At 40.6% G+C, this 14534-nt stretch overlaps 1 protein-coding gene across 1 annotated transcript in view; it reads right to left on the bottom strand.

Annotated features, from left to right (window-relative positions):
* LOC122686125 (natural resistance-associated macrophage protein 2-like) overlaps positions 1–5031 on the bottom strand; it is a 32847-nt gene extending 27816 nt beyond the window's left edge. The window contains exon 1 of the mRNA XM_043891241.1: positions 4986–5031. Coding sequence (XP_043747176.1) covers positions 4986–5031 — 46 coding nt within the window. The remainder of the gene's footprint in view (positions 1–4985) is intronic.
* Between the last annotated feature and the right edge of the window lie 9503 nt (positions 5032–14534).

Below are 14534 nucleotides of genomic sequence, written 5' to 3'. Positions count from 1 at the left end.
TCATTTATGTAGCAAAAGAGAGACACAGAATATATACAATACACGTACAAACGAAATCCAAAGGACACACCAAACTGGTATTGCCATCTCCAAGAGGAAGGAGTGGAGGAGCACAAATGAAGTCAGGCAAAAGGACCTCTCATGAATATACACTGTATAAGGTTTTGCAATTTTAAAATACTTTGCCAAGTAAATGTATTGTTTATTTTTTAAAATCATAAAGCATGCAGATTTACTCAGTTTCCCAACAAACACCTCAGGAACCTTCCGTTTCTCAATGAACACTTCAGGGATATATCAGTTCTCTCTGATAAAGCTTCAGCAATGGATAACCAGAGATCTGAAGCTGTCGGTGGGCAGGCATATGTGGCCTTAAGCTTAACTTACTACTACTTTGACTTAGTGTGCAAACAGCCATGCTCTGAAATTGTGATTTGGAAGTTTCTCCTGAATCCAAAGAAATAAAAAAGTCTTCCTCAACAAAGTGTTTCCTCACTCCTTAACCTGGGTTATATGGCCCTCTTTCATGTTCCCCCAAGGCACCTGCAGCTTACTATTATCAAACCATGTTACTCTGAAAGCATTCATTCCCTGATACTACTCTTGCAACTTTTCTGCAAGTTTTAAATTATATCAACATAAGAAGTTATATCCCCCAACATTTACTAGCTATCATAAATTCTGAATATTTAGTTGAAAATACTTCCAAGTGTTTTCTTAGCATTTACAAGAACTCTGAAGAACAATCTGGATAGCCCAAACCTGGTTTAAAAATTGACAACAAGAAAGTGTGAAATACTGAGTACTAAAGTATATAAAATTTCAACTATTCCCCCCATGGTTAAAAAAAAATTGAATTTAAACTAATATTTATCTTATTAAACTCTCTTATAAAGAGCAAAGTCACCCAAAACCATTTCATTGATTTTAGAGCTGTGTTCAATGTTGCAAAGGTCTCCCTAAAATTAATCTTAGTTTTGGAGAGGAATGTTTTTTGAACAGTCTTCTAATTCTTCTCCCCTTCTTTCACTCCTTTATATAGATAAAACCGGAGACAGCATTAAGTAGGAAAAGAAGTTTCATAGGGGCAACCAGAAAAGTGCGCATGGAATCAGCTGATTAGATAAATGTGAACAGGAATATTTAAAGCTGACTGGCAAAGCCACCTCTTTTCCCTCTTGATATTTCCTCAGCCAATGTTCAGTGTTCAACATGCTGGTGACAAAATGGAAACTGCTGAAATAGGCCTTAAAAGTCATACCCAAGTTGCTTATTAGAGAATAAAAAGGAGTTGTGATTTAAAAAACAAAACAAAACACAGAATTCCATTTGTTTTGAAGAAAATGTAAAGATTTCCAGATCCTTCTAAAATTCCCTTTCCTCTAAAGGTCTACTTTAAGGCTAAAATACTTGATAATCCTACCAAACCATTATTTTTAGTATAGCTTTCATATTGTATAAGATGCTCTTCATGAAGGTGAGCTCCTGCCCCTGAATGATTAGGAGTCAACAAACTGAAATATTCTGTGTTTCAAACAGAGCTAACTGCTCTCTGAACTTATGGATTTTAATAAGGAATATTACTGGCCATTTTTTAGAATGAGAAATGATAGCTTCCTCTGTTTTTCCATTCCAGGTCAATAAAGAAGCATCAGTTTCTGAGTCTTTCCATCTAATTGATTCTGAAACTCAATCTGCCCCCACTAGGGGTGATAAGAGAGAAACCAAGTGAATTTCTAAATTATAATTGAGGATGGGAAGTTTGGAATTATTTTTAAAATTTGAATACAAAATAATCCCATTTTTCTTTCATAAAAATGATGTTGATATAAAATGACATAATAAAAAAAAGACAGGTTGGAGACAGATTACATCTACTTCCTGACAAGCTTCCCTGGTGACTCAGATGATAGAGAATCTGTCTGCAATGCAGGAGACCTGGGTTTGATCCCTGGATCAGGAAGATCCCCTGGATAAGGGACTGGTTACTCACTCCAGTGTTCTTGCCTGGAGAATACAGGCAGAGGCGCCTGGTGGACTATAGTCCATGGGGTCTCAAAGAGTCAGAAATGACTGAGCAACTAACACTTTCAATGTTTTTCACCTGACAGAAGAACAAAGTGAAAAGCCCCTCTGGTGTTAGTTTAAGAAAAAAGCCTTGAAACTCTAACCCTCTCTACCCTGCTGCTAAGTCACTTCAGTCGTGTCCGACTCTGTGTGACCCCATAGACGGCAGCCCACCAGGCTCCCCCGTCCCTGGGATTCTCCAGGCAAGAACACTAGAGTGGGTTGCCATTTCCTTCTCCAGCTCATGAAAGTGAAAAGTGAAAGTGAAGTCACTCAGTTGTGTCCGACTCTTAGCGACCCCATGGACTGCAGCCTACCAGGCTCCTCTGTCCATGGGATTTTCCAGGCAAGGGTACTGGAGTGGGGTGCCATTGCCTTCTCTGCTCTCTACCCTAGTGGCTAATATTTCAGTAAGCTGAACGTCACACAAGCACGCCCAGTTCATAAAGTACAGTGCTGCTATTGTACAACATGCCTAACTTGCTTCAGAGACTCTCTCTCTCTCTCTCTCTCTCTCTCTCTCTCTCTGACACAATGGCCACTGAGGTGGACCATGTTACTGACTTTTTATGTCAAGGTAATAATCTCAAAATTGGAGACATCTCAATTAGTCAATCAGAGAACCACAATTTCAACTCAACACCAAGTTTGCTGTTTCCACTTGACTTAGACTTTTGAAAATCTGTTTGAAAGTTGAAAGGCAAATCTGACATGCAGAACATCTAATGATTAAGAAAAAAAATAAAGAGAAAATGTTAGGCAGCAAGATGAGGAGAGGGAGTAAGATACAAGGAGGAAGAGTACAGTTGAAAATAACATCAACTGCCTTGGTGTCAAAGGCGATAACTGGGGAGAGATATGGCCAGGCTGTCGAGAAGTACTGAGTTTTTAGACAAAAATATCACTCATTAACCAGAGACTTGAGAACTAGAATGGCCCAATTAATACCCATTAAATAGGGCTCTTCACTTTCTCTGCTCAGCCCTCTGAGGCTTTGCCAGCTTCCAAACCTCCTTGCCTGCTCACATGTCAGGGCCACTAATATCTTCCTTTCAGACATTATAGCTTGGTCTTTGTCCCTCCCAGCTCTCACTGGAAGCCTCCCCTGATTTCCTCCCAACCGGAAGTTCACAGCAGTGTATTTCCCTTTGACAGCCCAACCTGGCCTCCTATCCTGACACAACTATCTCAGAACACAACTCCAAGCTCTGTAAAAATTTCAGAGACTCCTTTACCCTGAAATAAGAAGTCTATTAAACCAGTCTGTACCCACTTCTTATCTCAGAAAAAAATGTTTTGCCCTTATACTTAAGTAGCTTTTCTCTCGCAAATGTGAGGAATGATTACCATTAGGTTACATTCAACTTATTTATTCCAGTGACAGATACTGGCTGCCCCCAATGTAGACTGACCTTAACAATTTTTAGTAATATGTGCCTCAAAGTTTCTTTGCTTAAAGCAAAGAAAACTTGTCTGTAATGACAGACAATATATATATAAGATTCTCTAGTGTGCGAGCAAGAATGTTAAGTCACTTCAGTCGTGTCCAACTCTTTGCTACCCAATGGACTGTAGCCTGCCAGGCTCCTCTGTCCATGGAATTCTCCAGGCAAGAATACTGGAGGGGATTTCCATGCCCTTCTCTAGGAGACCCTCCTAACCCAGGGATCAAATCTGCATCTTCTGCATTTCATGCGGATTCTTTACCATCTGAGCCACCAGGAAATCAAGACTCATATATTCCTCCTTCTACCCTTTGGAACCTGCTGAAATTTCAATAGATAACCTTCAGCCTCCTTTCATTTCCTAGGAATTTTACAGACACTCTATTATTAGTGACAGATGGAACAAAAGAGAACAAAAATAACCCATACAAGATGACCTACTAGCAATAAGAACAAAGACAAGACTGAGAACCCTAATTTTCCAGTGTAAGTCTTTACTGGGAACTGATCCTTATTCTAAAAAAAGTATGTTACTCTGAACTTAAATTAAAAATGGAAGAGGAATTAGACAATAAATATATTTTTATCGTTGGTCAACTCTTTTATATTCCATTCTGATGGTATTACAGTTTATAATTCATATTTATTGTTTTACTATGTCCATGATATTCCCGATGATACCTGTAGGGCTCTTCCTGTGTCTCCAGGGGCCAATAAACATTAATTGTTCAATACATGCTTGTTAAATTATCAAAGACTAAATGGCATTGGATGGCTTAGACAGCAAGGGCCTAGTTCTTCTGACTCCTTATATTCTGCACATTCAAATGCTCTCTAACCAGAGAGACTCCCATGATAAAGAAGACAACAATAATAAGGCAAAAGGCTTCCTTTTCTGCCTCAAACGCTCCACTTTTTAAAGATGTTACTCCCTGTCTTCCTTATATAAACAGGATTCATAAAGACAATGTCCTCCACTCAAACCAAGCCAGTATCCAACTTTCAACACTATGCAAGTACTGAGTTGTCTTTATCCAAAGCTGAATAACTAAGCTTATACCATGTGTGTGTATACTCAAAGTCTCTCTGTCATGTCCAACTCTTTGCAACCCCACAGACTGTAGCCCACCAGGCTCCTCTGTCTATGGAATTTTTCAGGCAAGAATACTGGAGTGGGTTGCCATTTCCTCCTCCAGGGGATCTTCCAACCCAAAGATGGAATGTGAGTCTGCAGCGTCTCCTACATTGGCAGGTAGGTTCTTTACTACAAATTAGTTCTGAGGATCTCTCTGCAATGCATATGGGGTGTTTCAGAAAAGCTTGATGAAGTCCCTCCAGACCAGAACCTTTCCTTTGGGAACTTCTACTGCAACTAGAAAATAAAATGACTGGACCTTCCTTTTCGCAATACAGGTCCGCTCTCTGGTGGGTAGATTCCCTGGGCTGTTATATACTTACTTGCTGGCTACTTACTTAGCTCACAGTGTGGGGCTGCCTCCTCCTTAAGCTGTTTCTTCATTGTGCAGGCTCTGTCTGACTTTTCCCAGTGCCGCTCCTGTCTCTTGCCTTTATATATAGAGACAAGTGCGCCTCCCCTTGGTCAGACAAGGCCACTTACCCTGCTCTGGGCAACACATTGTTAAAGACACCACAGGGAGTTTCAAGAAGCAAACCACAACCTTCAAAGCATAATCAGATTTCATCTTTGACCTGTCGTGAAAAGGAAAGCATCATATATCTGCGGGAGCATCCAAAGAGGCTCATAGTAAAGAATCTGCTGATCAGTGCAGGAGACAGGAGCTTTGTTTCAGTCCCTGGGTTGGGAAGATCCCCTGGAGGAGGAAATGGCAAACCACTCCAGTATTCTTGCCTGGAGAATTCCACAGACAGTGGATCCTGCTGGGCTACTGTCCATATTGTCGCAAAGAGTTAGACATGACTGAGCAACTGAGCATGCATGTGTATATTTGCCACTCATGGATATTAGCAAACAGTTAATTACATTTAAAAACTTTGATTCTAAAATTTCATCTCTGTCTCATTTTGCAGGTGCTAGAGGCCCAGAATGGCCATAGCACCACAAGATGAAGAAGATCCCTTCCTTTCAGGACTAGAAGCCATCTCATTACAATCGACCTATCTCTTTGTCCTTGTTCTACAGCAGACAAGTTCCCTAAGGCAAAACTGCCTTAGATTGGGTTGGGCTCAATTTGCCCCCCTTCATGGGAAAATAAAAGAAGAAATATGAAATCACCTAAGAACGAACCTGTTGCAGGAAAAGTCCCTGTTGTGGTTTAGGACTCCCAAAATAGGAATTCATTTTACAAGGAGACTCTATCATAGTACTCCTGTGGCCGTTACTCAGGAACTGCCCCCAACTTACACGCTCCAGTCTTGCCTGCTAGGTCCCCAATGCACTTACAGTAACATTAATGGAATCCTTATTATGTATCAAATACCATATTTAGGACATTATAAACAAGAATTGCTCTTCACAATAAATTTGTGAGGAAGGACTATAATCTTTATTTTGCATGTTAGGAACCTGAGTTTGAGGGAGGTTAAGTAATGACTTAAGGAGGTAAATTAATTAAAGCTAATTAATTTCACAGCATGTTAGTGGTAGAGTCAGGCTTTGAATAAAAATTTGTTAAATCTAAAAGCCAGCACCCCAACTACCATATCACAGTGCTTCATCTTACACACCTAAAACAGTTTCCTTTCATTCAAATCTCTAGCTCAGAAATAATTTCTCTTATAAAATCCTATTCATGTAAATTCACTGAACATTTCACATTATCATAAAGCCAACTGATTTCTTAATAGATGTTAATATGTATCTGTATCATGTGTGGTTTTATTTAAATAGGACACTTTTTCTTCCATGCTCACTTCCCTTCCACTCTCCCAGTATTCTTTTTCATGCTTTATTGTCCCCCTGAACAAGTGCGTGAAGTTAACTCCTCCATGCATGCCTACTCAGAAGTTCAGTACTCTGTGACTCTTTGCAATCCCATGGACTATAGCAGGCCAGACTCCTCGGTCCATGGGATTTTCCAGGCAAGAATATTGGACTGGGTTGCCATTTCCTCCTCCAGAGGATCTTCAAGACCCAGAGATCAAACTCAAGATCCCAAGACCCCCAAGATCGAACAAGAACCACATCTCCTGTGTCTCCTGCATTGACAGGCAGATGCTTTACCACTGAGCCACCCAGGAAGCCCCCTCCTGAGTCTTCCCACCCCTCCCTTTTTGTTGGACAGAGGGAACAAAACATACCCATCAAACTGAGATGGCATCTTGAGAAAAGAAAGCAAGACAGGCAGTTCCATATAATCATGTTTCCGTTTATTATATGGTAACTTACTCACAGGGTGGGATTGGACGAACAATGATCCAGAAGACTTTGAAACTACATTCCACATCAGTGTCCATTAGGACAATTTTATTGTTAAACTAGGGTATGGGGGTAGGTGCTCAAAAGAGGACCTGTATTCCTAAGGCAAGACTTATGAATGAATAACTAGTCTCATGGGAACACCTAAGCAAAGGTTGTCATTGTTTGAGGATCAACAGAGCATAGGGGCTACATGATCCTAATGATTATTAAACTATACCTATTAACTACAAAACACTTGACAACAGAGAAGTGAGTAACAGAACAGTACAGTCCTGGGTTGGGTCAGGGTAAAGACAAAAGGAACTTGGGTGTGACAGCATCAGTTATGCTAATAGTTATACACATTTCTTACCTGGAAAAAAACCTCATTATTATTGTTGTTTTTATTGTTACTATCATCAGTTCCATTAAAACACCCTCTTCTATGGAAGCATTTGCTGACTCCCTCCTCCAGGCAGCATTAGCCCTATATCCTGTCTGCTACACAAGCACTTCTTACTCTAACACCAACTCATTCTGAATACATTTATTGAAAATCAATTACCTACCAGGCAGATGATGGGTGGAACAGACACAATACAAATAATATAAGCACAGCCCCTTAGTGGGTTAATGTTTTTATGCTTTCTTTTCCTACAAAAATATGAGCTTCTCAAAAGGGGAAATTATCTTTGTACACCTGGTGTTAACAAAGTCCAGATATATAAGAGGTGTTCCATAACTATGTATCATCCCATTGTTTTAATATGTTATGGCTCAAGAAATGAAGACTAATAATTAGGTTATATGTTTATATTTATGTATTTATTTCCAAAATTGAGTCTTTGTATGTGTGTTCAGTGGCTAAGTCATATCAGATTCTTTGCAACCCAATGGACTGTAGCCCACCAGACTCCTCTGTCCATGAATTTCCCAGGAAAGAATACTGGAGTAGGTTGCCATTTCCTCCTCTAGGGGATCTTCCCAACCCAGCTGAGTCTTGTGATATCTTTATCTATCCTAAAAGTATTCTTCCTTGTGATAATGCTGGAATGCACTAGAAGTATCCCCTGTGAGAATGAAGGACTTAATACCCCTGTTTCGAGTGGGAATGCTGTTGGCCTCAGGCATGACCTCTTATGCCTCTCTCAGGCAGCCCACATCAAATAACTGATATAGGCGGGAAGATGAAGATTCGCCCCTCTTTCCCCAACCAGGGACAGCTCTGATGGTCGGCTCAACCTGTATCCTACATCACAGCTCAACTCCTGTGCAGACTGCTTCCTTCCCTTCCTTTAGTGTCTATCTGAAGATCACCTCCAAAAAACTGACTGTCTCCATCTTGAAGTTGGTTTCCCTTTTTACTACTTCTTGCACCCAGAAATTAATGTATCTGAAAAAGTGATCTGCACTCCTCTACTTCTTCAACACTCTTTTCCATCCTTTTGTGACCCTGCCTAGAAATTACGTTCTCATTAGCTAAATGAGATCATCGCCAAATAAAGTCAGAAAACCCACTAACTCTTTCAACTTTCTCCATCTTTGAAATGTGATACCATTCCTCTTACAACGCTTTCTTTGGCTTCCATCACGCTGTGCTGTTTGAGTCATTCTGTTTTAATTGTTCTTTCACTCCTACCTTCACTGGGACTTTCTTCTTCCTACTCCTCACATGAAGGCATTGCTTAGGTTCACTCCTTCGTCCTCTTCTCATTTTAAACAACCTGTCTGCAATTTCAGTGTAATGATACTGAGGACCCAATCAGCATTAGAGACATTCGTGGGACAGTGAGAGTAAAAACAGCCTCTTAATGGTAAAACAGACCTGGATTCCAGGTCAAGCCAACTGAGAGACTCTGGGTAAATTATCAAATCTTTGTTTCGTTTCTTTATCTGAACTGAGTATGATACCAGCCTCACAAGGATGCTCCCTACGTTTTTTGTCCCCCAAATGCACCGATGTTCTCTGTTACCTCCCTGTCTTTTCACATGTTGTGCTATGCTGCAGCATTCTGGCTCTGCCCATCCTCCATCTAGCTAATTCCTACTTACCATCGATGTCTCACTTTGCTGTTTTAAAAAATAATTTTATTTATTTATTTTATTTTTGACTGTGCTGGGTCTTCTTTGCTGCACAAGCTTTTCTCTAGTTGCAGAGTTCGGGGACTACTCTCCAGTTGCAGTGTGCAGGCTTCTCATTGCGGTGGCTTCTCTTGTTGCAGAGCACGGGCTCTAGTGCACACGGGCTTCAAGGGTTGCAGCACACGGGCTCTGTAGTTGCAGCTCCCCAGCTCTAGAGCACAGGCTCAGTAGTTGTGGCTCATGGGCTTAATTGCTCCATGGCATGTGGGATCTACCCAGATCAGGGGTCAAACCCGTGTCCCCTGCATTGGCAGGTGGATTCTTATCCACTGGACCACCATGTTAAGTCCCTGATGTCTCACTTTAGATGTTCCTTCCTCTAGGGAGGACACCCCTGGTGGTCCAGTGGTGAAAGTAAAGTCACCAGTGGCCCTGGTGGTGAAAGTAAAGTCCGATGCTAAAAAAAAAACAATATTGCATAGGAACCTGGAACGTTAGGTCCATGAATCCAGGTAAATTGGACATGATAAAGCAAGAGATGTTAAGAGGCTTCTCAGGAGGCACTAATGGTAAAGAACCTGCCAGCCAATGCAGGAGACGTAAGAGGCGCAGGTTCGTTCTCTGAGTTGGAAAGATCCCCTAACTAGGAAATGATCACACACTTCAGATCCAAGCAAGTATTCTTGATCCATTCAGTATTCTTGCTTAGAAAATCCCATGGACAGAGGAGCTTGGCAGGCTACAGTCGATAGGGTCCCAAAGTGTCAGACAAGACTAAAGCGACTTAGCAGGCATGCAAGCAGAAGACAATAGTGAACATCAACATTTTAGGATTCAGTGAACTAAAATGGACAGGAATGGGCAAATTTAGTTCAGATGACCATTATATCTATTATTGTGGACAAGAATCCCTTAGAATAAATGGAGTAACCCTCATAGTCAATAAGAGTCTGAAATGCAGTACTTGGGTGCAACCTCAAAAATGACAGAATGCTCTCGGTTCATTTCCAAGGCAAACCATTCAGTATCATAGTAATCTAAGTCTATGCTCCAACCACTAATTCTGAAGAAGCTGAAGGTGAAAGTTTTTATAACGACCTTCTAAAACTAACACAAAAAAAGATGTCCTAACCAAGGATCCCACCCAGGCCCGAGGGCCCTAGTAGTGATAGCACTGAGTGTTAACCACTGGACCATCAGGAAATTCCCTTGTTTTGGTTTTTTATTACCTGTGATAGAAACCCAATTCAGACTATGCTCAAAGGGAAGTAAATCACACATAACATAATGGTACAGTGGGTTTGGACAGAGCTTCATCTGGGAACTCAGATAATATCAACCAAGCCACTGTCCACTTATCTCTTTCTTTCTAACTCCCTCTCACTCTGGGCTCTACTTCAGTCCCAGTGTGGTTGATTCCTAGACAGGTTCTGCCTGCATGGTGGGAAGGCAGCCACCATCTGCTCTGGGCTGGTAGAATCCTCACCACTAGCAGATAGACTATCTTTTCCCTTATTGTTCCAGCAAAAATCTCAGGGAGGGCTCTGTCTGACACCTAGCTTGGATTATGCGTCAAGTCCCAAACCAAAAATAGTGGTCGGGGTGCCTAGGACACAAGCTGACCACTGGAGTTAGAGGGTGAGGCACCCAGAGTAAAATGAGGTTGGGGAGAAGTCTTCTCAAGAGGCAGGGCCAGAGGTTCAGAATGACCAAGTTTCCAAAGCTGAATAGGTTTAGTTTAGAAAGACATCACAGTCTCTTCTATTTAATGTCACCAAACAATGTTAGAATGAGGACACACAAACATGTATGTTGGTTCCGTTTCACTTTATTCATATTATACAGCATTGAGGATCTATTCTGTGCCAGATACTATTCTAGACACTGGAAAATTGCAGTGGTTAAGACATAGAGGGACTTCCCTGGCATTCCAGTCGTTAAGACTTTGTCTTCCAATGTAGGCTGTGTGGGTTCAATCCCTGGTCGAGGAGTTAAGATCCCACATGCCGTATGGCCAAAAAACCAAATCATAAAATAGAAGCAAAAGAAGAAAACTGAGAGCATGTCAAGTATCTTCTTCAGCCACAGTGGTATAAAACTAGATATTAACTTCAAGAAGACCAGAAAATTTACAGATATATGGAGGTTAAAAAAACATGCTGTTGAACAGTCAATTAAGAAATCAAAAGATAAATTGAAAGATACCTTGAGAAAAATAAAAATGGAAATATGACCAAAGCTAGTGGAGGTGATGGAATTCCAGTTGAGCTATTTCAAATCCTGAAAGATGATGCTGTGAAAGTGCTGCACTCAATATGTCAGCAAATTTGTAATACTCAGCAGTGGCCACAGGACTGGAAAAGGTCAGTTTTCATTCCAATTCCAAAGAAAGGCAATGCCAAATAATGTTCAAACTACCACACAACTGTACTCAATTCACATGCTAGTAAAGTAATGTTTAAAATTCTCCAAGCCAGGCTTCAGCACTACGTGAACTGTGAACTTCCATATGTTCAAGCTGGTTTTAGAAAAGGCAGACGGACCAGAGATCAAATTGCCAACATTTGCTGGATCATCAAAAAAGCAAGAGAGTTCCAGAAAAACATCTATTTCTGCTTTATTGACTAGGCCAAAGCCTTTGACTGTGTGGATCACAATAAACTGTGGAAAATTCTGAAAGAGATGGGAAACCAGACCACCTGACCTGCCTCTTGAGAAACCTGTATGCAGGTCAGGAAGCAACAGTTAGAACTGGACATGGAAAAACAGGCTGGTTCCACATAGGAAAAGGAGTACGTCAAGGCTGTATATTGTCACCCTGCTTATTTAACTTATAATGCAGAGTACATCATGAGAAATGCTGGGCTGCATGCAGCACAAGCTGGAATCAAGATTTCTGGGAGAAATGCCAATAACCTCAGATATGCAGATGACACCACCCTTATGGCAGAAAGTGAAGAAGAACTAAAGAGCCTCTTGATTAAAGTGAAAGAGGAGAGTGAAAAAGTTGGCTTAAAGCTCAACCTTCAGAAAACTAAGATCACGGCATCTGGTCCCATCACTTCATGGCAAATACATGGGGAAACAGTGGAAACAGTGGCTGACTTTATTTTTTGGGCTCCAAAATCACTGCAGATGGTGATTGCAGCCATGAAATTAAAAGACACTTACTCCTTAGCAGGAAAGTTATGACCAACCCAGACAGCATATTAAAAAGCAGAGACATTACTTTGCCAACAAAGGTCCATCTAGTCAAGGCTATGGTTTTTCCAGTGGTCACGTATGGATGTGAGAGTTGGACTATAAAGAAAGCTGAGTGCAGAAGAATCGATGCTTTTGAACTGTGGTGTTGGAGAAGACTCTTGAGAGTCCCTTGGACTGCAAGGAGATCCACCCAGTCCATCCTAAAGGAGATCAGTCCTGGGTGTTCATTGGAAGGACTGATGTTGAAGCTGAAACTCCAGTACTTTGGCCACCTCATGCGAAGAGTTGACGCATTGGAAAAGAGCCTGATGCCGGGAGGGATTGGGGGCAGGAGGAGAAGGAGACGACAGAGGATGAGATGGTTGGATGGCATCACCGACTCAATGGAGATGAGTTTGGATAAACTCTGGGAGTTGGTGATGGACAGGGAAGCCTGGCGTGCTGCAGTCCATGAGGTCTCAAAGAGTCGGACACGACTGAGCGACTGAACTGAACTGAACATACCAAAACTTATGGGATGCGGCAAAGGCAATACCAAGAGACAAGTTCAAAACGATAGATGCTTGCCACAAGGAACGAGAAAAAATTCAAATATCCTAATTTTATACCTCAAGAAACTAAAAAAAAAGAACAAATAAAGCACAAGATTAGTAGAAGGAAGGAAATAAGAAAGATCAGAGTGGCAATACATAAAACAGAGCCTAAAAAGACAATAGAAAAGATCAATGAAACTACATTTGGCTTTTTAAAAAAGATTTAATAGACAAATCTTAGCTAGGCTCTCAAGAAAAAAAAGAGATGACTCAAATAAATAAAATCAGAAATGGAGAGAAGAGACTTTACAGTTGATACCACAGAAATACAAAGAATCATAAGTGACTACTATGAGCTAACAAATTGGTTAACATAGAATAAATGAATAAATTCCTAGAAACATACCACCAACCAAAACTGAATCATGAATAGAAAATCTGAAGAGATAGATTACTAGTAAGGAGATTAAATCAGTAAGGAACAATCTCCCAACAAAGAAAAGTTGAGGACTAGAGGATTTCACTAGTGAATTCTATAAAATATGTAAAGTATTAGTACCAATCATTCTCAAACTCTTCCAAGAAACAGAGAGGAAGAAACACTTCCAAATCCATTTTACAAGGACAGCATTATTCTGATACCAAACAAAACAAAGATGCCACAAGAATTTCTGCATTTCTTAGCATACCATTAAAAAGACAAGCCATGGAATAGGAAAACATATTGCAAATCACATATTTAATCATGACTTGCAAAGAATTCTCAACACTCAATAAGAAAATCACCTAATTTAAAAATGTTCACAGAATGCCCTGGTGGTCCAGTGGTTAGGGTGCCACACTTCCACTCCAGGGGGCACAGGTTCAATCCTTGGTTGGAGAACTAAGACCCTACTTGCCACGCAGCATAGCCAAAAACAATAATAATAATAATAAATAAAACGTTCAAAAGATTGGGACAGATACTGCAGATAAGATACATAGATGGCAAATAAGCCCATTAAAAGATGCTTGATATCATTAATCATCTGGGAGATGCAGATTAAAACTACAATGAGGGACCACTAGACATTTTTTAGGATTGATAAGATTAAAAGGATGACCACACCAACTGTAGGTGAGGATGTGGAGCAACTCAATCCTTCATACACTGCTGGTGGTACAACCACTTTGGAAAACAGTTTGGCATTTTCTTTAAAAGATAATCATGTACTTACCATGTGACTTACACATTCTACTCATAGGAATTTATCCAGGAGAAACCATATGTACATATATAAGACTTGCACACTAATGTTCACAGTAGCTTAATTTTTTAAAAGTATATTTATTTATTTGACTGCATTGGGTCTTAATGCGGCACACGGGATCTTTGTTGTGTCATGCGGGATCTTTTGTTGCAAAACAGTGGATCTGTCCTTGAGGTTCATGGGCTCTTTAGTTTTGACTAGTGGGTTCCAGGCTCAGTAGTTGTGGCATGGGGGCTTAGTTGCTCCTCAGAAACTTAGTTCCCTGACCAAAGATCAAACCTGATTCCACTGCATTGCAAGGTAGATTCTTAACCACTGGACCACCAGGGAAGTCCCCATAGTAGCGTCATTTGCAACAGCCAAAAACTTAACAACCTAAATGTCCATCAGCAGGTGAGTGGATAAACCAATTGTAATAGATCCATACAAAAGCAGGAAAATCAATGGATCCATGCAACAATATGGATGACTCTCAATTATGCTAAATGAAAGAAGCCAGACCAAAAAAAGTAGATATTGTATGATTCTATTAACATTCAGTTCAGTTCAGTTGCTCAGTTGTGTCTGACTCTGC

The sequence above is a fragment of the Cervus elaphus genome, chromosome 3, assembly GCF_910594005.1.
Source record: "Cervus elaphus chromosome 3, mCerEla1.1, whole genome shotgun sequence".
Taxonomy (NCBI): domain Eukaryota; kingdom Metazoa; phylum Chordata; class Mammalia; order Artiodactyla; family Cervidae; genus Cervus; species Cervus elaphus.
This window is presented reverse-complemented; position numbering and strand designations above follow the sequence as displayed.